The 25775-nt window shown below is 39.0% G+C and overlaps 1 protein-coding gene across 5 annotated transcripts in view; it reads left to right on the top strand.

Moving 5' to 3' along the window:
* NPNT (nephronectin) overlaps positions 1-25775 on the top strand; it is an 84072-nt gene that overhangs the window by 39761 nt on the left and 18536 nt on the right. For all 5 annotated transcript variants that reach the window (XM_047855444.1, XM_047855445.1, XM_047855446.1 and 2 more), the window contains 5 exons: positions 3674-3793; positions 5951-6070; positions 7676-7810; positions 8079-8201; positions 10554-10931. In XM_047855444.1, coding sequence (XP_047711400.1) covers positions 3674-3793; positions 5951-6070; positions 7676-7810; positions 8079-8201; positions 10554-10931 — 876 coding nt within the window. The remainder of the gene's footprint in view (positions 1-3673; positions 3794-5950; positions 6071-7675; positions 7811-8078; positions 8202-10553; positions 10932-25775) is intronic.

Here is a 25775-nt window from a genome sequence, read left to right as displayed (position 1 = left end):
TAAAATAGGTACATGACAATTAATTTTTTTATTGTAGAGTTTCCTTATAATTTATATTACAAACTTCTAGAGAAAGAACAAGATTAAAGTGAATTTAAGTAAATACACTAAAGTTTTCTTTCCTAGGTTCTTTCATCACCTTTAAAACTGATTTGAGAAAGTGTGATCATGTTATTTATATTGTTCTACTTGTTAAATTTTTTTAACATTTATTTTTCAGAGACAGAGTACAAGTTGGGGGGTGGGTCAAAGAGAGAGGTAGACACAGAATCTGAAGCAGGCTCCAGGCTCTGAGCTGTCAGCCCAGAGCCCAACGTGGGGCTCAAACTCACGAGCTGTGAGATGATGACCTGAGCCAAAGTCAGACACTCAACTGACTGAGCAACCCAGGTGCCCTGTTCTACTTGTTATTATAGGAGAATTCGCTGCAAATTGGAAGTGGTGTTTTTGAATTTCTGACTTGATAGTAAGACATGTGTTACTAGGTCAGTAGTCTAAGAGGTTTTGGAAGCAGCGCATATTAACTCAATTTTGTAAGGCATTTGGTCAATAAGAAAATAAAGCTATAATAATCATAAACTAGAAACCCTGAAGAAAATTGAGAAAAAAAGAAGTTCATCACCAGGACACCAGATGCTTTTAATCTTTTGAAGCTCCCTGCTTTAGCAGAAGTCTGATATTTGGTAAATATTGATAACACGGATTATTGTGGAATTCTATTTCATAATTTCTGCAGTGGTTTTTGTAAGGGTCAGTGTGAAGTTTTTAGGACGCACATGCCTGTAGCAGATGGAGCAATGATGGCAGTCACTGGAGACATCGACACCAGCCAGCTGTCAGTGGGTATCAGCCACTCCATCACCAGCTGTTAGAGTACAGCTTTCTCAGATTGCTTTCAGCGTATTAGATATTTATGTGTCAATTTAATAATAGTGAAGTAGCCAACAAACGTCTCTACATTTACCCATTGAATGCTGCATGTTTATTTCCTCTTCCATATTATTTCATACGGATTCCCAGGTGGGGGATTTGTTTTTGTTTGTTTTTGAATTATGACATCTTGTTTTTCACTTCCTTTCGGCTTCATGATTCTTAACCCAAGAGTACTCTTTTTCTCATGGGAAGGGAAGGATAAATTTGGACTGAAGACCACTGGCAGCCCCAGTCTGGATCATGAAAACTCTCATAGCAATCTTGAGGGGTCCTTTGTTGGTCAAGAGTGGAGCTGCCATAACTTGGCTTCAGCTTTAGTTCATGGACAGTGTCTAAAGAAATTTCCATCAGCATAAATATCCCTTGTATAAGCTGCTTAGAGCTGCAGACATCTGGCCAGTTTCCATCAGGAACCCACAGAAGTTTCTGTGGCTCTTGAAAAATAAACCTAAGTGTTCTTAATTGACACATTTTATATCCATCAATAACTTTCCCTTGAAATATAGAACTCAGTCTTAATCTATGGCTTTATTGTACTGTTCATTTTTTTTAATGTTTATTTTTGAGAAAGAGAGAAAGAAAGTGGGGGAGGGGCAGAGAGAGAGAGAGAGAGAGAGAGAGAGAGGAAGACACAGAATCTGAAGCAGGCTCCAGGCTCTGAGCTGTCTGCACAGCGCCCAAAGCGGGGCTTGAACTCAAGAACTGCAAGATCATGACCTGAGCTGAAGTGCGATGCTTAACTGACTGAGTCACCCAGGCACCCCTCCACTGTTCTGTTTTATATTTGCTTAGTGCAAAAAATATTTAAAACACAAAGCCTTTCTCTAACAATGTGCTCAGATTTAAATACTATTTAAATTTTTATTTTAAATGTTTTTATTTATTTATTTTGAAGAGGGGGCAGAGACAGAGAGAGGGAGAGAGAGACTGCCAAGCAGATTTCCATGCTGTCAGCACAGAGCCCGGTGGAGGGCTGGGTCTCTCAAACCGTGAGATCATGACCTGAGCCAAAACCAAAAATCAGACACTTAACCCACTGAGATACCCAGGCGCCCCTAAATACTATTTAATACCAACCAGGAACTTATCAAATCCAGATGCGAAACTGCAGGGATGTATGGATATATTGGGAATGATAATTAACTTCTCTTAAAACATGAGAAAAGATTCCCTGACTCTAATTTTTAGTAAATACGGAAATATAAGTTAGAAGAATATTAGAGGTAGAGTGAATTTCTTTCTCTTTCTTCCTTTATTTAAAATTTTTACTTCATGTAACAGAGAAGTCAAATTTTTGGTTGATACTATAATCTGCAAAGCACCTTCCTTGAGGAAATTTAAAAAATATATATTTTAAAATATGATTCTGTTTTGAATGCCCTTGACCGGGCATGAGACAATAAAGTAGAAAACTGAAGAAAGCATGGGAGATGATGAAGGTATCTGGTTTCCTTATTTAACCTTCCTAGGCTTTGCCCAGCTGGGGACCTGCTCACTGTCGTGTTAAGGTTAGAAAAAAGACCATGTTGGAAAGTTAGTAAGATATGAAAACATTTGTAGATGTAACAACTATTAGGTGGTTTTAAAAGCAGTGTAATTTGGTGGTTTAATTAAATGAAATCTATAAATTACCAGTAAACGAGCAGATCAGATTTAAATTCGATTAGCTTAAAACACCTTGTCACTAGATATACCTGTATTTCTGATTTGATGACATGAATTAATAGATAATTTATCTCATCAGGTGCTTATGCTGATAGTTCCAGACACAGTAAACATGTGGTCGTATTTATTTTTAATGAAGTCTGTATTTTGGGCATTAGTATTTCACTTTGTCACTATGAGTTTTATGTTCACTTGAAGCAATATTCAACTTGGGCTAGAAAATTCTTACAATGTGAAGTTTATTAATTTTACATTGATATTTAAATGGACAAACCTAAAATACATAGTAGTCCGCCATGTATCATCCAGTAGTATTTCCATATACCTTTCTTAACTGCCCAATGAAAACATGTTGGAGGGTAGGATTTTTTGTTTATTTTGTGACCCGAATACATCAGTAAAGCAGGAAACTGAAATTTCTTCTTTAATCTGAGATCAGTGTAGAGAATCTGTAAAACTGAACAAGAGAAACCACATTAGTGATCACTGTAATTCATGGAGCTCTTATCCTCTGAAAATAGAGCTTTCCTTTGGAAAGGCCAAAGCAGTCTCATGTTTTAAAATCTGTATACTTCCTGTAAACTAAGAAAGGCTCACAGAGTATCTTTTAAAACAGAAAGAGATTGAAAGAGCAAGATCACATAGTCAGAAGTGAAGCTGGTAGTAAACCTAGATATTTGGAGGATATTGGAGTCAGGTAGATGGTAGGCACCTCTACCCATGAGGCGGATAGTCGTCTGCTCTTTCTAGGGATGATCAGGTAGGCACGTGTCTGTGAGAATTTTTCAAATTGTCCTTTGTGGACAAGTACTCTGTAATCAAAGTTCCAGAAATTCACACAGCCCTCTCATTGTTGTAAGGTCATTTCTGATGGAAAGTTCTTGGCCACCCCTAGTGTAAAATTAACCTTAAAATTAAGATGGCGTAAAGAAGCTCTATCTCTTATGGAAATTACTGGTTACAGTAGCTTGACCTTCTTTTCTCATTTATTCTTTAATATAGAGAGGTATTTTAAATGGTTTATATTAGTGTTGAGGTTTTCTCATTTTGTTGCATCAACCCCCATTCTTTCCAGATCTAAATGAGTGTGGCCTGAAGCCGCGACCCTGCAAGCACAGGTGCATGAACACTTACGGCAGCTACAAGTGCTACTGTCTCAACGGATATATGCTCATGCCAGATGGGTCCTGCTCAAGTATGTCAAGAATCTTAACTGTTTTATAAGTGCTCTGGCTTGATTTCACATGGTGCTCTGATAGGGTGTGTGAAAATAGCCTCCCAGGCTGTCCTAACCAGGATGTGAGCATGTATTTATATGTGTGCCTAAAGAATGGAAAATCAAAATAAAAATTGCCCTTTTACGTGTCTAGCATTATTTTACCATGGGTGTCCGCGTTAAACTGATTTGGAAGTGGTATTTAGAACAAGAATCGTAAACTTAAATGTGTTTTCTAATGTTTTTTCCCCAACACATTTTTGCCTGTCTTCTAGCTGGGCAAAGAACTGCTCTAGCCGGAAAAGGAGCATTCGTACCTATGTGAGGACTGTGTTGCTGTTCACAAGGACAGACACTAAACTGTTAGATGGTAGAGAATCCATCAGAGGACCCAATAACGCTTGATTGAGTATAAACCATTCCTAAATACCTTCTCACTTCACGTTTACATTTCTTTATAGTCGTCTAAAGACTAAGATATCCCTTTTCTAAAAAACAAAATCTACTTCAACTGAAAAAAAGAAATGATTACAGTAACATGAAAGTAGATTTCATGTCTTTGTGGGAAAGAAATATATCGTGTTTTCGTACTATCATTTGGATGTGTTTATAAGATGGACAATGCCCCGAAGGCTGTAGGCTGAACATTGAATTGAGATGGTGTTTATATAATACCATACTGACAATGACCTATATAATGACAATTGACGACTTGATTTTCATTTTTACTGAGTTACCTGTTAAATTAGCTAATTATAAATTAGTTAATTACCTGTTATCTCTCTTGAACTGGGTTGCATTTTATTAGAAAAGTTGAGCTAATCTTAGTTAGCATTGCATATTTAGCATTAGAATTAGGTGAATTCATGTTCAATACTATGTGGCAGTGATGCTGGAATCCTCCAACATTGTATACCTCAGTGGGATGTTTTATGTTCCTAGAAAAATTTAGTGGGAGATTGAGAAAGTTAATTGGATGTTTTAGTTAAGACTGGCATTTAGCATGAGTAATCTGGAAAATTACCTCAATCTTCCACTTTTCCTTGGCCACTGGAAAAATTTCCAGATAATCTACGTGAGGTAAAGTTTTAGATTTGTCTTTTAATTTTTAATTTTTTATTTTTTTCATATATGAAATTTATTGTCAAATTGGTTTCCATACAACACCCAGTGCTCATCCCAAAAGATGCCCTCTTCAATACCCATCACCCACCCTCCCCGCCCTCCCACCCCCCATCAACCCTCAGTTTGTTCTCAGTTTTTAAGAGTCTCTTATGCTTTGGGCTCTCTCCCACTCTAACCTCTTTGGGTTTTTGGTTTTTTTTTCCCCTTTTCCCTCCCCCATGGGTTTCTGTTAAGTTGCTCAGGATCCACATAAGAGTGAAAGTTTCTCTGTATGGCTTATTTCACTTAGCATCACACTCTCCAGTTCCATCCACGTTGCTACAAAGGGCCATATTTCCTTCTTTCTCATTGCCACATAGTACTCCATTGTGTATATAAACCACAATTTCTTTATCCATTCATCAGTTGATGGACATTTAGGCTCTTTCCACAATTTGGCTATTGTTGAGAGTGCTGCTATAAACATTGGGGTACAAGTGCCCCTATGCATCAGTACTCCTGTATCCCTTGGGTAAATCCCTAGCAGTGCTACTGCTGGGTCATAGGGTAGGTCTATTTTTAATTTTCTGAGGAACCTCCACACTGTTTTCCAGAGTGGCTTCACCAGTTTGCATTCCCACCAACAGTGCAAGAGGGTTCCCGTTTCTCCACATCCTCTCCAGCATCTATAGTCTCCTGATTTGTTCATTTTGGCCACTCTGACTGGCGTGAGGTGATATCTGAGTGTGGTTTTGATTTGTATTTCCCTGATGAATGATGTTGAGCATCTTTTGTCTTTTAATTTTTGAAATGCATTAAAGGTCTTCCTCAGATGATAACAGAGCTGGTTCACTTCTTAATCTTCTTGATCCCTGGGGGAGTAAGGTCTTTCCGTCCCTCTGTTTTCTACTGTCTTTAGACTGTTGGATAATTGAGGCCTTTTTGTCTTCATTGTTGATTCAGTGTCAAGTTAAAAAAAGTCATATAATTTGTCCTCTGCCTCTCTGAGTCAGCCAGTCACACTCTTTCCAGGTGCCCTGACGTGCTCCATGGCAAACTGTCAGTATGGCTGTGATGTTGTCAAAGGACAGATACGGTGCCAGTGCCCCTCTCCTGGCCTACAGCTGGCTCCTGATGGGAGGACCTGTATGGGTGAGTTGTAAAATCAAGCGTCTCTGTCAGCAGCCTCTCTAGGATAAAAGGACAAAGGGAAAGGTGATGGAGTAAGGAAATGAGGCCGTTACCTACATCAGGCAATTAGCTATCCTTCAGAAGATAGCACGTGTCTCAGGAGAGGACCTCTCTCTATGAATGGAGAATGGACACCTTATTTCCCTAAAAATGAGGGACGGGGGGAAGCTTCGGGCAGAGGAAACCACATGTGCAAAGACTTTGAAGTTTAAGAGAGCACAATATTCAGGAAAGGCAAAGGAGCTCAGTGTTTCTAGAATGTTAAGAAGGAATGAGTGATAAAGCTGAATAGGTAGGCAAGGATAGGTTATATATGCTGTGCTAAAGAGTTAGATTTTTTTCTTGTAAATTAGGAAAACAGTATAGGATTGTGGTTAACCATCTGGGCTTTGATTTCAAACCTAGCCCTGCTGTGTGCTTGATATGTAGCCTTAGGCAAGAGACTTCCTTTCTTCGAGCTTGAATCTCCTCCTCTTTAAAATGGGAGTAATGCCATGTAGAACCATTATAAGGATTGAATGGGATTATATATGCGAAGAGCTGAGCAGAGTACCTAGCATGTAATACGCTCTCAATGAATAAGAGGTATTGAGTGATTCCAGAGAGATTTATTAAGTACTTTCTATATTTCAGGCCCTGTGCCAAGTGTTAGGATATATAGTAGGGGACACGGCAGACAAGATTTTGGTCCTCACAAAGCTGATAATCTAATGGGAAGACAGAAAAGAAACAAATATCCAACAAAATTACAAACAATACTAAATGTTAATATGAGGTTTTAAAACCATAAAAGGTCTATTGTAGAAAATAATGGTAGAAATGATGCAGGGCACTGCACTGGAAGAAGAGAGGCTGACCTGTGTGAGGTTTAGAAAGCAAGAAGGCCAATGTGGCTTCAGTACAGAGTGAGCATGAGGGGCAGTGGCTTGCGTTACAGCTGGTGAGGTACATAAGGACTACATAGTTATTGCAGGGTGATCACAGACATTGTGAGGAATGAGGATTTAACTTAAGAAGCAAGTGGAAACAGTTGAGGAGTCTTAAGCATGGTAATATCCCAATTTTATGTTTTAATAAAAGATTTTGACAGTTGAGTGGGAGTGCTCTGGAGGGGGTAAGATTGGCAGGGAAAACACTGGTTCCGAGGCTCTTCCAACAGTCTAACCAAGAAGATTGCAGCTTGGACTAGAGTAGAGGTAGTGGGTGAAGAGAAGACTAGATGAGTCCCGATCACTTTTCAGAGGTAGAATTAACTGGGCCTGATGATTTGAGGTTATGGGAAATAGGGTTGTCAAGGATGCTTCCTGTTTCCAGTTGGAGCAACTAGTGGATACAGGTGCAATCTCTGCTGAGCTATGGTGCGAGAGCAGGACAGCTTTGGTCAGGAGGATGCATGGAAATTTGGAGGTGTGGAATTTATGGTGCCTGTCAGGGCAAGCAGCTGGATAACATTTATGATGAGCCACTCTGTTCCAGGCAGCTGTGTGCGGACATTTATTTTAAAATCGATCGCATCTGAACATGGCGATGCTGCTCCTCTGAGACGCAATTGATTTATGTTTCTAGATGTTGATGAATGTGCCACCGGGAGAGTGTCCTGCCCTAGATTTAGGCAGTGTGTCAACACTTTTGGGAGCTACATCTGCAAGTGTCATAAAGGCTTCGACCTCATGTACATTGCAGGCAAATACCAATGTCACGGTAATGAGCCCTGACCGTCATTTTGTTTTGTTTCTTCCTGTGGTGCGGAAAGCTTTCTTAACTGGGGTGGTGATTGGGATGTTAGACGCAGGGGAGGGTACCGGCCTTACATTAAGCAGAAGTCCAGTTCAACCACTGGTACTCCCGTGTATCTGCTGATTTTACACGGACCTTTCAAAAAAATGTTTTTTGGAGATTCTATATAGTTTTGCTGCCATCATACTCCTCTCCCGGATAAACTCCCTTCTTTTCCCACTTCCTGATGCAGATATAGATGAATGTTCCCTTGGTCAGTATCAGTGCAGCCGCTTTGCTCGATGTTACAACTTGCACGGGTCCTACAAGTGTAAATGTAAAGATGGATACCAGGGCGATGGACTGAGTTGTGTGTGTAAGTAGTGCTTATCTCCCACCTTTCAATTCTAGCAGGATATATGGAATTGCACAAAGGCAGTTATTGGGGAAGATGAGGAACTAGATTAATTATCAAGAAAGTATAATTTTTATAGCTAATAATATAGTCTATTTTCTGCAATCAAATCACTTTACTCAGGTATTTAAAAAAAATAATGACTCAGTAATACATTCTTTTTTTTTTTAACATTTATTTATTTTGAGAGAGAGAGAGAGGGAGAGAGAGAGAGAGAGAACAGGAGCAGAGGAGGGGTCAGAGAGAGGAGAGAGAGAATCCCAAGCAGGCTCTGCACTGTCAGTACAGAATCACAATGGGGTTTGATCCCATGAACCATGAGATCATGACCTGAGCTGAAATCAAGAGTCAGACACTTAACTGACTGAGCCACCCAGGCACCCCAACGCAGTAATACATTCTAATCTTAAAAGCATTCAATTCCTGAGCTAAAACTTCTCAATAGCCTCTGTTTGGCTGGCAAGAAATTATGGAGCTCTCTCTGAAAATCAGATATTGTTATAATCAGAAATAAAAGTTTGTCATTAACATTAGATTATGACAGGGAGAAAATATGAATATATTCTACGTCTTTTGTTCCTGTGTTTTATGTCTCCAAATACTATTAAAAAATCATTCTGATATTTACTCTAAATTTAGAACTGTTTTTGCTTTTTAAATTCTTACAAGTTCTGCTTGGAGTATGGCTATGTTAGTTGATAAACATGAAAAAAATAACCTCCAAGATGCAAGTTTTACAAATCAAAGACCATAATCTTGTATATAGTTCATGTGACAATAGATAATTTTTAAATTTTTGGAGTAAAATATTTACTGAAAATCATGAGCCATAAAATCATGGGGATTAAGGGATTTTTGAAGGGTCATGTAGTCATACTCCCAGCCTGGAATGAGTGTATCATTCCAGGAAGATTAACTATTAATTCCTTTTGGTGAAGATAAGCACAAAAAAAAAAAAGATTCCACAGATAATCACAGTGACCTCTGAATTTTTTTAAGTGATAGTATAAATTAGTAAGGGGGAAAGCAAACCAAGTTTAAAAATATACAGAACATTTAATGAAAACATTTTGCATGAAAACAGATGAACATATGGGAAGGGGTAGGAAGAGAAGAGAGGAAAACTAACCACAAGAGATTCTTAGTAATAGAGAATAAACTGAAGGTTGACGGAGGGAAGTGGGTGGGGGAATGGGCTAGGTGGGTGATGGGTACCAAGGAGGGCACTTGTGATGAGCACTGGGTGTCGTATGTAAGTGTTGAATCACTTAAATCTACTCCTGAAACCAGTATTGCCCTGTATGTTAACTAAAATTTAAATAAAAATAAGGAAGGAAGGAAGGAAGGAAGGAAGGAAAGAAGGAAGAAAATGAGGGGGCGCCTGGGTGGCGCAGTCGGTTGAGCGTCCAACTTCAGCCAGGTCACGATCTCGCGGTCCGGGAGTTCGAGCCCCGCGTCGGGCTCTGGGCTGATGGCTCAGAGCCTGGAGCCTGTTTCCGATTCTGTGTCTCCCTCTCTCTCTGCCCCTCCCCCGTTCATGCTCTGTCTCTCTCTGTCCCAAAAATAAATAAACGTTGAAAAAAAAATTTAAAAAAAAAATGTTTTGCATGAGTTGAATTTATATAGAGTATGGAAAAGTATTAGTCTTTAGACAGTTTGAAACATGATTTTATTATATGGGTGTGCTATAGGGACACTTAACATAGACTCTCAACATACATTTCTCATATTTTAAAAAACTTAGAATGTTTCTGCATTTAAAAAAATCTCAGTGATGTCTATTTCCATTTTACAGAGACTTGAAATTCTTTGTGTTTTAAATAATACATATCCCTTACAGAAATACCAATATAACTTCTGCATATATCTGCAGGATGGATATATGTGTGTATGAATACCTATGTATATATCAAATACATATACACACAGTTGTTATTTGGAAAACAGTATGACTTACAGTAAGGGAATATTCTAAATGTGAAAAGTAAGCCTAGTTGGCATTAGATATTCTAATGTGTTTTTCACAATTTGATTCCACAAGTGACCTTTTTTTTTTTAGTGTTTATTTATTTTGAAAGAGAGAAAGCACACATGTGAGAGAAGCAGGGGGAGGGGCAGAGAGCGAGAATCCCAAGCAGGCTCTGCTCTGTCAGTTCAGAGCCCGACATGGGGCTTGAACTCACAAAGTGTGCGATCATGAGTTGAAATCAAGAGTCAGACATTTAAGCAACTGAGCCACCCAGGCGCCCCTCCACAACTAAGCTTTTAGAGAGAGATGGTCACACACTAATTTAAATTCTTTGACTCTTTCAGATATTCCAAAAGTCATGATTGAGCCATCAGGTCCAATTCATGTACCAAAGGGAAATGGTACTATTTCAAAGGGTGACGGAGGACACAGTAATTGGATTCCTGATGTTGGAAGTACTAGGTGGCCTCTGAAGACACCATATATTCCTCCTGCTACCAACAGGCCCACTTTTAAGCCAACAATAAGACCTACACCAGAGCCAACACCGCAGCCAACCCCACCGCCACCCACAGAATTCGGAACATCACCAATAACAACCCCGGAAAGACCAAGTACCAGACTAACAACTGTACTGCCAGTTGCCACTACATCTCCAAGATGGATTACAGTTGACAACAGGATACAGACAGATCCTCAGAAGCCCAGAGGAGATGTGTTCAGTAAGTCATATAAATGTTAGCACATATTGTGTTTTTTTCCAGTTTTATTGAACTATAATTGACATACAGTGCTATGTAAGTTTAAGGAATACAGTGTAACGGCTTGACTTACATAGATCGTGAAATGATTACCACAGTAAGTTTAGTTAACATCCATCATCTCATATAGGTACATAAGAAAAAAATTTTTCTGTGATGAGAACTCTTAGGATTTATTTTCATAACAACTTTCATATAAATCCAATAGCAGTGTTAACTGTAGTCATAACATTGTACACTATATCCCTAGTACTTATTGATCTTATAACTGGAGGTTTGTACCTTTTGACCACTTTCCTCCAGTTCTCCCCCGCTACCCACCACTCCTGGTAACCACAAATCTGATCATTTTTTGTAAGTTTTTTTTTTTTTTAAGATTCTAAGTATAATATGTGAGGTCATATAGTATTTGTCTTTCTCTGACCTGATTTAGCATAATGCCTCAAGGTGCATCCATATTGTCTTACATGGCAAGATTTTCTCATTTTTTAAAGGCTGAATTGTATATATATTCCATTGTGTATTTATACCACACCTTCTTTATCCATCCATCCATTGATAGACACTGAGGTTGTTTCCATGTTGTGGCTATTGCAAATAATGCTGCTGTGAACATGGGGGTGGAGATATCTCTTTGACATGGTGTTTTCATTTTCTTTGGATAAATACCCAGAAGTGGAATAGCTGGATCATATGGTAATTCTAGTTTTAATTTTTTGAGGAACCTCCATACTGTTTTCCATGGGGGCTGCACCAATTTACAGTCCCACCAACAGTGCCCCGAGGGCTCTCTTTTTTTCCACCTCTTTGCCAGCATTTGTTATCTCTTGTCTTTTTTGATGGTAGCCATTCTAACAGGCACAAGGTGGTATCTCATGGAGGTTTTAAGTTGCATTTCCATGATAATTATGGACGTTGATTCTCTTTTCATTTGGCATTGCCCATGTGTGTGTCGTTTTTGGAAAAATGTCTATTCACAACCTATGCCCATTTTTATTTGGATCATTTGGGGTTTTTTCCTGTTGAGTTGTATGAGTTCCCTGTATATTTTAGATATTAACCCCTTACCAGATACATTGTTTGCAAGTATTTTTCTCCAGTCCGTAGTTTGTCTTCACTTTGTTGATGGTCTTTTTTTGCTGTGCAGAAGCTTTTCAATTTGATGTAGTCCCACTTGTTTTTTATTTTATTGCTTGTGCTTTAGGTGTCATATCCAATAAAATCATTGCCAAGACCCATGTCAAGGAACTTTTTCCTATGTTTTCTTCTAAGAGTTTCATAGTTTCAGGCCTTAAATTCAAGTATTTAATCAATTTTGAGTTAATTTGTGTGTGTTGTATAAGATAAGGGTCCAGTTTCATTCTTTTGCATGTGAACATCCAATTTTCCCAGCACCATTTGTCGAAAAGACTCTTTTCTCCATTGAGTATTCTTGGTTCCCTTGTCAAATATTAGTTGATCACATATGCTTCAGTTTATTCCTGCACTGTTGATTTTGTTCTATTGGTCTGTACATCTGTTTTTATGCCAACACCACACTGTTTTGATGACTGCAGCTTTATAGTATAGCTTGAAATCAGGCAGAGTGATGCCTCCTGCTTTGTTCTTCTTTCTCAGGATTGCCTTGGCTACTCAGGGGCTTTTGTATTAAGCACGTTTTTAATCAGCCCTTTATAATGACATTTCAATCATAGGCCATGCCTTGAATAAGAATGAAACTTATAAAAAGAATTAGCTGTACAAAATATAAGTCATGTGTCCTTATTGTTAAATGTTATAAAGAACTGTATAAAAGGCAATCAGCTGGGTAACTAACAATGTGTGTAGCAATGAAGGGAATATCATGAAGTCATGTAGTGGGTCATAGCTCCTATCCGGTGTGAGAACTCTCCTAACATGTTCAGATCTCCTCAAAAACTCTGAGATGGGAAGCTTGCTATATCAGTGCCATTTAACTTTTAATCTAATCGTTCATTTAATCTGTGAACATTTTTGAGTGTGTTTTAGAATCCCAGGCCCTGTATTAGGCATTGGATTTACAAAGATAAAACAGAAAATGTATAATCTTGTTGGGAAAAGATGGTCACCCTGAGGATAACTGGGGTAGTGTGTCGGTGAGAGAGATTTGTGTAGCACTTTATGGAAATAGAAGGGGCACCTAATCAAATATTTATTGAGGGCGTATTTGGGGTGAGGAGGGCTTCCTGAGTGAAAAGGGGCAAAGAGCGTGAGAAAAGGGAGGCACTGAAGTTCATGTAGACAGCACACCAAAGGCAAAGAAGTAGGAAGCAGCCTAGCATAGGCAATAAAGTGCCAGTAAACCAGAGGGTTGGGTCAAGGATTGAGGAGAATCCCCTTCTGCTTCCCCTTCTGTTCGCTGTGACCGGTGGTTGGATATGGAATCTTTCTCCCAGATTTTCAGGGGTAAGTGGGTAAAGGATGGTGTCACCCATGAAGATAGAGGCTACAGGTAAAGCCACAAGTTCTGAAGAAGGAAGAGGTTGCCTTATGACCAGACCAAAATGTGCCATTTTACCACTTGGAAATATTCACCCTGTATTTATCCATTTGTCACGTTTCACTGTGCTTATTCTTAGCCACCTTTGTGTTCACTCCTCCTGTCTCCTCTTCTCCTCTCCCGGTACTAGTTTCTTCTTTTCCTTTTCCCATTCCTCCGTGATGGAACCAGACCTTGCTCCCTTATAGTGAATACTTTTGCAGTTGTTTACCAGGTGAAAAGAATACTGGCCTTTATGATCTTTTTAAAAGAGAAGACATTTCTCTTTGCTTGTGTGTGACTCTCAAATTTTCCTTCTAGGTCATTGTCCATTTAAAGAGAGATTGAAATTCTCTCATTCTGATGTAGTTGTAATTGTGTGTGTTTTGGGCAATAAATATAATTTTTAGAGGAATCAGATGGTAGATCTACTAATATGCACATATCTTTTACTTGAAAATAATATATTTGTAATTTTTCTACTCTTTCCCTTTCTCTTGCCCTCCTTTCTTCTTTTTCTTTCTTTGTCTCTGCAGTATCTCTATTTTACTCCTCTACATTGTTTTGTTTTCATCTCTTTGAGGTCATACAGTGGGATCTTTATTCGTGGGTGCTTAAAGTACATATAGTACTTCTATTATTCTGTTGCCTTAACGTAGGGTCGTAAAAACTTGGCTACATAATATATAAAGACATTGTAATAACATAGATATCAACATCTTTCTGAGCCTTTAATTTTTTCTCTTTTTAAAAAGTATGTCTTTCTTTCCATTATTCCTCTCTGTATCAACACACATGTGAATTAAAAATAAGCAATCCAATCGAGTTCACCGATTGAATTTAGCAGGATAAAATTAGGGAGACATGGGTTCTGATGATGTTTGAGAGCACTCGTTCTAAGAGAGTGTGGTCTTAAAGACATGCCCTGGAAAAGAATTACTTTGATCGGATGCCAAGGTGGTTGCATTCCACAGATAGCATTGCTGCCTCTAGACACTATTGCCCCAAATTAGATTTCACCCTCATTTCATCTTCAGCTATAGCTGCTGGTTACTGTTAGCACGTAGGAGGGTATTTTGGACACTTCTTAATTTGCTCTCTTGTGATTATAGCATATTTTCTGAAAAAGGGGAGGATTCTAAGTTTTTAACTCAGGGCAAACAACTAGTGTTTATTCACTGTGAAAACAGAGAGGAACCTTAGCACTGTTTTAGTTCAACACCATCTCTTCGTTGAATATTTTCTTTACATCTGGCAAAATAATTTCTTGAAACCATCCTTCTTCTCTCCACGGATCTGAGAATAGAATTTGGCTCTTCTCATTTCATAAATTGTCAGGTGATATTATTTACAACTGCTGTGAGGCAATCTCCAAACAGCCCTATACTTCAATTGTATTTTTCTTTACATTGAAAGATATATATTTGTTTAATGGAAAAGGTTGTTTAACAGAGCTTTTCTTTATTCTGTGTGTGTGTGTGTGTGTGTGTGTGTGTGTGTGTGTGTGTGTGTGTGTCTTTTCTCCCCCTGAGAAAAGACTAAAGATATTTTAAAAGGAAATCAAGGAAAAAAATTATAATACAAATACATCTGTAGCCCAACTTCTCCCCCAACTCTAGATTTGTATATCCACCTGCCTGTTTAACCTTTCCAGTTGGACAGAAATGCATGTGTCAAATTCCGCACATCTACTTGTTTCTGATCATCAGCCCAAATACATTCTACCCATGGTCTTTCTCACTCGGGAGATGTCACCTCCATCCTACTAGTTGCTAAGACCAAAGAATTTAGAATCATCTTAAATTACTCTTTGTATACCCACATTCAATCTGTATGGTAATGCTGTTAGCCTTACCTTCAAATACTATCTAAAGTGGGACCACCTCTCACCATCTCCAGCACGGCCACCCTGACCCAAGCCATTCTTCCCCTGGAGTACAGGTCTGAATTCCTTCATCTAGATGATTTGTGGAATACAGATTTTTTTACATTTTAGAGAAGTAATAAGGTACATATGTATACCAAGGCAGGTTAATGTTTCTACAGTGAAACATAGGAATATTTACACTAATTTGGCTGCCAAAGACAGTTTGCTTAAGTGTAGGTTACTTCTGCCACGTGATGAGTTACAGAAACAGTCTGTGGATTTCAGCTTTATGGGTGAGAAAGCATGGACCTACACCACCGGAGCCTTCCAACAGGTCTCCCTGCTTCTACCCTGGTCCCTCCATTGTCTCCTCTCAACCCAACACCTAGAGGGGTCTTTTATATTTATTTTTTTAATGTTTATTTTTGAGAGAGAGAGAAAGAGAATATGAGTAGGGAAAGGGCAGAGAGAGTAGGAGACAGAGGATCCAAAGCAGGCTCTGTGCTGACAGCAGAGAGCCCTATACAGGGCTCAGACTTAACAAACCACACGATCATGACCTGAACCACTTAACTGAATGAGCCACCCTTGGTACCTTGCTAGAGGGATCTTTTAAAATATAAATGATGCGGCACCTGGATGGCTCAGTCTGTTAAGCAGTTAAGCATCCGACTTTGGCTCAGGTCATGATCTCACAGTGTGTGAGTTCAAGCCCCGCGTCAGGGTCTGTGCTCACAGCTCAGAGCCTGGAGCCTGCTTTGGATTCTGTGTTTTCCTCTCTCTCTGTCCCTACCCCACTCATGTTCTGTCTCTGTCTCTCTCTGTCTCTCAAAAATAAACATTTAAAAAATTTAAATATAAATGAGATGTCATTCAAAGCTCTGCATCAGCAAGCAATTGGTTCCATAAGACCATAAGCCCTCCCAGTGTGTCACAGAGTCCTAGAGGCTCTCATCTCCTCAACTGTGCCCTCATTGACTCCACTTGTGCCTCCTCACTGATCCTCAGACTGGAGAACTTTTGCTGCAACCAATCCCTCTCCCTAGAACACTCTTCCCCTAGCCCTCAGCTCGGCTTACTTTCTCACTTCTTCACGCAGGTATCAGCTTATCAGTGAAGCCACCCTGACCCCTGTATTCAATTGTGACCTCTACCAACCACCACCAGCACAGCTTTCTACTGTTTTTCTCTTTTTAGTAGCATTTATCACCTTCTACTATACCGTATTATTTACTTATTCATCATGTCCATTGTATCTCCCTACTAGAATACAAACTTTTTGAGGACAGGGATCTTTGTCTGTTTTGTTCATTGGTGTATCTCAAGAACCTAGAATGATGCTTGGCACATAATTGACACTTGAACACCATTTGTGGAACAAAGGAATGAATTGATCACTGATAGCATTTTAACATGAAATAATCATTGTGCGTTATCCATACAAAAGCTAGTTTAGTGTAACAACACGTTTAATCTGTATTTATGAATTAAAACATTGTTTCTTTCCTTTTTCTCTCTCCTTTTTTTTTTTTTTACCGTGGTGCTTCCACCATTTTTCCCTCTCTTTCTTCCCTCCCTTCATCCTTTCATTTTAGAGATTGGAATTCTATTCAGTGGAATATTAAACCTGAAAATTGAATGCTAATGAGAAGAAAGATGATGTCAGTTTAGAGATAACGAGTTAAAGCCTTTATTTCCTAGCTTCTGAGACTTGCTCAAATAATTTTTGCTTTATACCTTTATTATTTGAAAGTTGGCCTGTAAGAGGGCACACACATTTTTTAAAAACAACATTTCTTTTTTCAACATTTATTTATTTTTGAGACAGAAGAGAGACAGAGCATGAACGGGGTAGGGGCAGAGAGAGAGGGAGACACAGAATCGGAAACAGGCTCCAGGCTCTGAGCCATCAGCCCAGAGCCCAACGCGGGGCTCGAACTCACGGACCGTGAGATCGTGACCTGGCTGAAGTCGGACGCTTAACCGACTGCGCCACCCAGGCGCCCCTAAAAACAACATTTCTTGTAGATATAAACAAAATACCATTGAAGCTGGAATTTTTGTCCCATTACTACTCCTAGAAAGAAAAGAGGTTCAAAACAGAAAAATTTTAACTTCAAATAAGCAATCGGGATGGAAGAATTATAATATAGCCATTTCACATTTTAATTTGGGGCCTAAAATCTTTCAGCTAGGTGAATATCAGTTAATTACTCAAGAGTGATATCCTTAGGAGGCTTAAAACAAATCATCCCCCTTACATTCAAAATCTCTAATGGTAACTAAAGTCTCTCACAGTAACCCGCCTTACTGTTGGGATATTCTCTCTTTAATATAAATTCTTGAAATTACAGTGCACACCACTTCAGTATTGTCAGGTAATTATGGCTGATGGACACAGCTGGTCAATGTCTCCAGACCCCATACTCCATGTATTAAAAGAACACGCTCAGGAAATGACTCAGCTGTTTCTTTTTTGGGCTCAGTAATTTCTGTTTCATAAACCTTTTCTTAGAAATATTGTTTTTCAACCCACTTTTAGTCTTTTTGGGTTGCCCTTTGAACCTTCTTTCTCAAATCTGTCTCAAACTATGGGGTCCAAAGATAGTCAGATATGACCCAATATTGATTGCAAGGAGAGTTTCTTTAACCATATTTTTCTAATCTAAATCATTTCCCTCTGTTGCCGAGTATGTTGTCGTGCAGATTATGGGCAGCTGTTTTATCCCCAGATGTTTTATCCCTCAAAAATAGTCACACGATGCCTGGTACATAGTAGGCACTCAAAAATATTTATTGAGTGGAATGAAATAAAATTTTATGCTGTAGTCAACTTTTTTCAATCTGTGTTATTCTTCAAATGCTTGAACTAGCTAAATTTAACTTGTTGGTTCTGATAGTTTGTCTCCAGATGATCAAAGTTGATTTCAGATTATGGTCTCTCTGTTACCCTGATACACCTTACTATAGTCATTGAAAACAAACATTGTCTAGAAAACTCGAATATACCTCTTTTTGAGTATGATGTAGGGAAATAGTGAAAAGGCATTGATTGAAAGGAAATAGGAAAACAAGATTGAGACGTGAAATTGAGGAGTTTTTAACTACTGCTAAGGAGAATATACATTGAATCAGAAGATCTGATTTCGATTCTTACCTCTATTATTTATGAGTTAGACACCTTTGGACAAATTACTGTACATTATCTCTCATCTGCATAGTTTCTGAGACCAATGGGTTTATCTTTGACTCTGGAAGAGCCTGGTGGAGGTTGGGGGGAGGGTTGGGGAGACAGCAAGATGCTGGGCAGACTGAGAGCAAGAAAAGCAGATTTAATTGGTGGGACACCTGTTTGGACCCAGGGATATGCTGCAGGGAATTGCTAGAAAGTTGGAGACCTAGCACCAAAGACAAAAATCTGGTATCAGAGCAGGTAGGAGCTATCCCAAAGCAAAAAATAAATAAATAAAATAAATAAAAACTCTATGTAGAACCTGAAGTAAAGGAACTTAGGGGGAAATGCATTCTAGTCTAGTAATACAATGAATTATTATGCAACAGTGTGTTTTTTTTTTTTGAGAAATATTTAATGCCTTGGGAAAATGCTGATGTTATAAAAAACTTAAGTGAAAAGAATATACAGAAGTGTACATATCATTTGACCCCAATTAGGTATAAAATACATGTCTGCATATGTCTGGATGAATATAAAAGTTTGGAAGAAAAACAAATTAGTAATTGTGAATCTATCCAGTTTATGATATTTGTGGTAACTTTCCTTGTGTTTTTAAAAATATTTTAAAAAGTATACATATATACATATGTATACATACGTATGTATACATATCTATGTATACATACGTATGTATACATAGATATGTATACATACGTATGTATACATACATGTATATATACACACACACATACACATACACACACATATGAGTATATGAATGAGTGTGTGCACACTCCTGCCTGGGAGGATGAGAGGAAGAGGGAGAGAGAATTTTAAGCAGGCTCAAGCCCATCAGCAGCCTGGGGTGGGGGTTGGGGGCCTCTATCTCCTGAGTGGTAAGATCATGACCTGAGCCAAAATCAAGAGTGGGACTCTTAACCAGCTGAGCCACCCAGGCACACTTTTCCGTGTCTTTTTGTTGTCCTTAGTGATGTTTCATCATCCCATTCCCACTGCTGTTGGTTGCTGTAATGTATTCCCAGAGTGATTCCTTCAGAGAGGTGTCAGTGGTCATAGAATCCACTCTCCCCAGCAAGAGAGTGAGTTATGTGTTTTGGAAAAATACCCCATGGGATTCTCATTTTCAATCATATAATTTTATTTAGAACATCCTGGTTTTTAAAGATGCATTAAACGTTTTATTCTATTTTTAACCTTTCAGAATTGTCTTTAGAATTGAGTGTGTCAGATATGTCCAGTTTTAGCTAGAAAGCTTGGATTACCACAAGGAATATGATACCAGTTGGACCAGGAAGCAAATTTTTTTTTCAAAGTGTTGTCAGAAGCTCCTTGGAACCAGAGTAACCTAGGGTGCTTATTTAACATGTAGATTCCTAATCCTCACCACACATTTGCTAAATCAGACTTTCTAAGGAAGTACTTCTCTGTCCTCAATGTGTATATAAGTCACATGGAACTTGATTAAAGTGAAAACTTGGGTTTATTGGGTCTAGGGGAGGACCTGAGATTCTGCATTTTTAACAAGTTTGCAGGTAATGCTGTTGATCTGCTGACCACACTGAATAACAGGGCTCTCTAAGCCTTAATGGTAGCTCCAGCCAGTGGAACCAAGACAGAATTAGCCAGATGTGGAATGTTTCAAATATAGCAATTGTGCCTAAAATGTAGCATATAGCATCTGGGCCACATAAAGAAGGAAAATGTCGCAGAATAAAGATACAGAATATAATGTAATGTGTATCAGTTGCTCTTATGAGTGGCCTTATCAGAGAGCCAGACTCATTGTTTCTATGTTATCCTAGACCATGAGAATGTGTTGAAATTCCAAGTACCATGCAGTAAGAAGAAAATTGTTTCCATTTTCTTGATTGCTGTTTTGCTGCCTGCTGTGTACCATTTCCTTCTCTTCCTTCTGTGGGTTTTTACAGAGTCTGTGGCTGGTGCCATCGCATTGTTCTTAGTTATGAAAAATAGGATCTCTCTTCTGATTCTATGTGGTAATGAGTAAAAAGATTGTTTCTGCTGAGAGGCGAAAAGGTCTTCAAACTAGTTTGCTGTCTGGTAAACAGCAAGGCCCACAGAGACCCTGAGAAGATGCCTGACATCTCCCTGAGGATTAAATTCCTGCTAGTGTTTTGAAGGAATGAGTTGTCACTGCTTACTGGTCAGGATTTGGGGCTGTGAATTCTGAAAGTTTTCAAGATTTTTGATTTATATTTTAATTTGATTTTATGTGGCTGGTAAAGAAGAAATAGTTCTCTCTGGAAGGGACAAAATGAATTCTTGGTGAACGTGACCAAAGTCAGAAATCAAAAAATGCTAAGTTGTATATACAGTTGCCTGTAGTGTTGTAATGAAAAGTATTGTGTTCAGCCACTCTGTGATTTGGGGCATATCACTAAATCTTCCCATGCCTTTGTTTCCTCACCTATAAATGGGGACAATAATAGTATCTACCTCATTGAGAAAATTAGATGACAGGGTGCATGTAAAACTCATACCATAGTGCTTGGCATATAATAAGAACTCAATACATAATTGCTCTTACTACTTCTGTTGATGTTGTTGAATTCAGTTATATGATAATAATACCATTTACTTAATTCATAAAAATACAGCCCTATTTTCTGTTCCAGTTCTGAGTCTGTATTTTTCTGAAGCCTTTTATTATGGTTCGTTATAATTTTAATACTATTTTTGGCTAACTGGATCATTTTGAACCAAATTGGCTTGCAAGTGAGAGCTATTAGGTGAGTAGAGAAAATACAAAAGGAAAGCTGCTACTTTGCATATCCTTTACTTTTTACCAAGTAATTGGAATATCCTGTTTCATTTAGGTGTTGATAGTGACCAGGTGAACAGTTGTGATGTCAAAAGAGAGACAGGATCCCCTCGACTTCCTAGCTGTGCATATAGTGACAACAGCCTTTTGAGAGATGAGTCTGTCTGGGTGGGAAACAGGTGTCGTGTCTGATGCATACCAAAAATAAAAGCTTTTTTTTTTTCCTCTAAAGTGATTTCTTTGGCCTGAGGGCATTGACACTTGTCCCGCAGAGCAGGTGGGATTCTGCACCTCCCTGGGTGTTCGTGCTGTGCTCAGTGCCAGCAGCCCTATTGGGTAGTCTGCTCACCCACCGGGTAACCTGATCAACCACCGGGTGGTCTTCTCACTCATTGGGTGGCCTGCTCACCCACCGCTGGGTCTGTTCACTGCCTGCTCTGGAGTGTTCCTGACAGGGCTATGCTTTATGGCTTCCTTGGCTCAGAAGAGGGAAAGAGAACAGAACCTGTCATGCTTTCTCTTGCTCGGGAAAAGTTGTGTTATCATCCTGTGGTCATACTTAGAAAAGAACCATCTTTTAGATACTCTGTTCTCCCTGGATTGCACCAGGCAGTGCTTTGAGGTGTTCTGAAACTGTTGAAGGAGAAATAAGTGAGGCATGTAAATTGGGCTCCTTGCTGAATGCTGTCGCTGTGTCCATGTTCCACTTTCATGAGAGATTTAATTTTTCCCAATTCTGCTCTTTACTCTCATCCCAAAGGGCTGTCTTTTGAACATTTTAGATTCTTCCTATGGATGAAAGCTTTGGCAGACAAGGGCTTATTTCTGTGAATCCCAGAAACTCTTTTCTTTTTGCTAGTGATCAGTTATATGGCTAAGAATTTTCTCTAAAGTGGTTAAGGAAATTTCAGAAACTCCTTTCCAGTCCTTTTATTTGCTTCTTTCTGGTTATTTAAAGCTATAATGTGTATGTTCTTCATCTGGAGAGGGAAAGAAAGGGGGCGGGCGGGGGGAGAGAGGCAGGAGACTGCTTCATAAAACCCCCGTCACTCATCTCCACTCTGTAGTCTCTAAAAATCCCCTAGGTTTTGCCTCCAGAACGAGACTTCAGAGTATTAGGAGAGTGGGGCTCCTAGGGGGCTCAATAGTTTAAGCATCCGACTTCAGCTCAGGCCATGATCTCACAGTTCCTGAGTTCGAGCCGCGTGTCAAGCTCTGTGCTGACAGCTCAGAGCCTGGAGCCTGTTTCGGATTCTGTGTGTCATCTCTCTCTGCCCCTGTCCTAGTCACACTCTGTTTCTCACTATCTCAAAAATAAATAAACCTTAAAAACGAAAAAAGAATATTAGGAAAGTTACAGATGTACCATTCTCTTCCAATGAACCAAACCCGTCACCATAGAAAGAATTTAAGACCGTGTTATCTTCAATCTTTTTGTCCCGCAACAAATGCCAGAACTGGCCTGGGTAATGTCATGGTAGCCACCATTGTACAGAAATGGAATTTGCAAACCTACCTTTAATAAATAGTGCTTACATTTTGCTATAGTTCACTCTTTGGAAGAAGTCTGGCAGTGGGAGGTGTGTATGATAATATTTACATTTACTTCACTGTGTTTACTTTTCATTTTTTTGGGGGGGGGGGGTAACAGTATACTTGACTATTTGGGAAACCTCATTTATGAGTGCAAGTTATACATTAATGTCATATTCCTTGGGAAAATATATTTAATAGAAAGTGCTGGGCCAAAGTATCTTTTAAGAGATTTCCTGCTTATTTGTGTGGCCGATTCTTCTCACAGGCTCCTGGGCTCTCCAGCCATTGTGAAAGAGTACTAGGTCGCTGGGCACAACCCAGCCACGTATTTATCCAGCTGTCTGTGTGCTTCACTACCTGCACACCCCCTTTGTTTCAGTTCATGCCGACGATTGTAAGAAGCACCGAGCAAGTGATATTTTTTGGTGAATAAAACATTGGTCAATGGAAGGGAAAAATTTAGGAAATGAGTCTTTTACAGAATATATGAATATTCTTGGGGTGCCTGGGTGGCCCAGTTGGTTAAGTGGCCAACTTTGGCTCAGTTCATGATCTCATGGTTCGTGGGTTTGAGCCCTATGTCAGGCTCTCTGCTGACAACTCAGAGCCTGGAGCCTCCTTCAGATTCTGTGTCTCCCTCTCTGCCCCACTCCCCCCCCCCCCTCCCTCTTTCCCTCTCTCTCTCTCTCAAATATAAATTAAAACATTAAAAAAATTTTAAAAAAAGGATTTCTGTTATGGAAGAAAAAAAGTACCTAAAACATTGAAAGAAAAGAGAATTCTGTGAGAGCACACATACAGACCCCTACCCCATAGCAACTACATGTCTGTTACTTGTATTTTGATTGCTCAAAGAGGACTTTCAATAGAGTCTTTGTACCCATATTAAATGTGAGGCTATGAAATTGAAATATATCTGTGAATTTAAACATGTTCTTTGATTCAAGAGAGTTATTTTAATCAAGGAAGAAAACGTTAATTAAAATAAATGATAAATAACCTTGCCTAAAAATAAAAGTATAACCAGGATAGACACTTATACATGATTTTTCTAATTATTTTTCCCTGCTTTGTATTTTAGCTAATAGTCGATCTAAATATGTAATATATTTTATAAAAACAAATACGTATCTGATACTTTCTAGTTGGACCATTAATTTTTAGAATTAAAATGGTATAATTTTAGAGATTAAAAAAAGGATAGGAGAAATGCTAACAATACAATTCTGCTACCCTCTGTCCATCCATCCTCCATCTATTCTATTCACTCTTTAACGCAATCAGTCAAGAAACGCAATCCACTGAGTACAAAGCACTGGGCTAAGAACTTGTTGTAAAGCAATGAGCATACTCTTGCCTTCATGGGATCTACATCCTGGAGGTGAAGACAGACATCTAACAATTTCCCCAGGTACTGAATGCTTTAAAGGAGAATAGAGGAAGCTGTGTGAGGACGTGGGGCTGGCTAAGCTCTCCTGGGAAGGACAGATGGGTGAAAATCTCTTGAGAGGTGATGCTCGCACTGTGACACACAGGATGCATTACTGTGAGCGAGTGCCCCAGGTAGTGAAAGGGTGTGGAACAAAAACATCCTTCTAGTTCTAGAACTCACAGGTAGGAAAGCAGGGTGTGGGAGGAAGGGCACCAAATGCAGCTAGAGATGCAGTGCCTTTTAAAGCCCTGTAAAAATTTCGGACCTTATTCTGGTGGAAGCTGGAAGCCTTTGGAAGATTTTAGATCAGGTACACCATTCTGGCTGTAGCATGGAGAATGAGTGGGAGGGACATGAAAGTGGACGTGAGAGAGCAAATATGATCAAAATTAACATAAACTAAAGAATGTTCATATAACTCTTTTTTTTTAATTTGTTAAAATATTTATTTATTTTTGAGAGAGAAAGACAGCATGAGCAGGGGAGGGACAGAGAGAGGGAGACACAGAATCTGAAGCAGGCTCCAGGCTCCGAGCTGTCAGCACAGAGCCCAATGCGGAGCTTGAACCTACAAACCCTGAAATCGTGACCTGAGCTGAAGTCGGATGCTTAACCTACTGAGCCACCCAGGTGCCCCCAGAAATCATTTCTTTTTATAAACAATTCTTTACAATAAAAGAAGCCAAGAATATACAGTGGACAAATGGCAGTCTCTTCAAAAACATGGTATTGGGAAAACTGGATGGCCAGTTTTCCTTATATTAGTTATATATTTCCTTATATTAGTTTCAGGTGTACCACACAATGAGTAGATACTTGAATGCGTGTTGAAATGATGACTACTATAAATCTAGTTAGCACCCATCATAATACTTTATTACAGAATCTTTTCTTGTGATGAGAACTTTTAAGATTTTCTCTGTTAGCAACTTTCAGATATGCAGTGCAGTGTTTTTAATTGTAGTCACCATGCTTTACATTACATCACAAGAGTTACTTATTTTATAACTGGACATTTATAACTTTGGAGGTCTTTCACCCATTCACCTGTTTTTGGCAACCACCAATCCGTCCAATCCGTTGTCTGTATCTATGAGCTTGTTTTTGTTTTTAAGATTCCACATTTGAGTGAGAGCATGTGGTATTTGTTTTACTCTGACTCAGTTCACTTACCATAATGCCTTCAGGGTCTTTCCATGTTTTCACAAGTGGCAAGACTTCATTCCTTTTTATAGCTGATTATTACTCTGTGCGTATATATGCGTATATATGCCATCTCTTCATCCATTCAGTAGTCAGTGGACACTGAGGTTGTTTCCATATCTTGGCTGTTGTGAATAATGCTGCAGTGAGCATGAGAATGCTTATATCTTTTTGAATTACTGTTTTTATTTTCTTCAGATAGATACTCAGAAGTGGAATTGCTGGATCATATGGTGTTTCTAGTTTTAATTTTTGGGGGAACCTCCCTAGTGACCGCACCAGTTTGCATTCT

Source organism: Prionailurus viverrinus, chromosome B1, assembly GCF_022837055.1.
Source record: "Prionailurus viverrinus isolate Anna chromosome B1, UM_Priviv_1.0, whole genome shotgun sequence".
NCBI lineage: Eukaryota > Metazoa > Chordata > Mammalia > Carnivora > Felidae > Prionailurus > Prionailurus viverrinus.
Note: the sequence above shows the minus strand (reverse complement) of the source record. Positions and strands in the feature narration are given on the sequence as shown.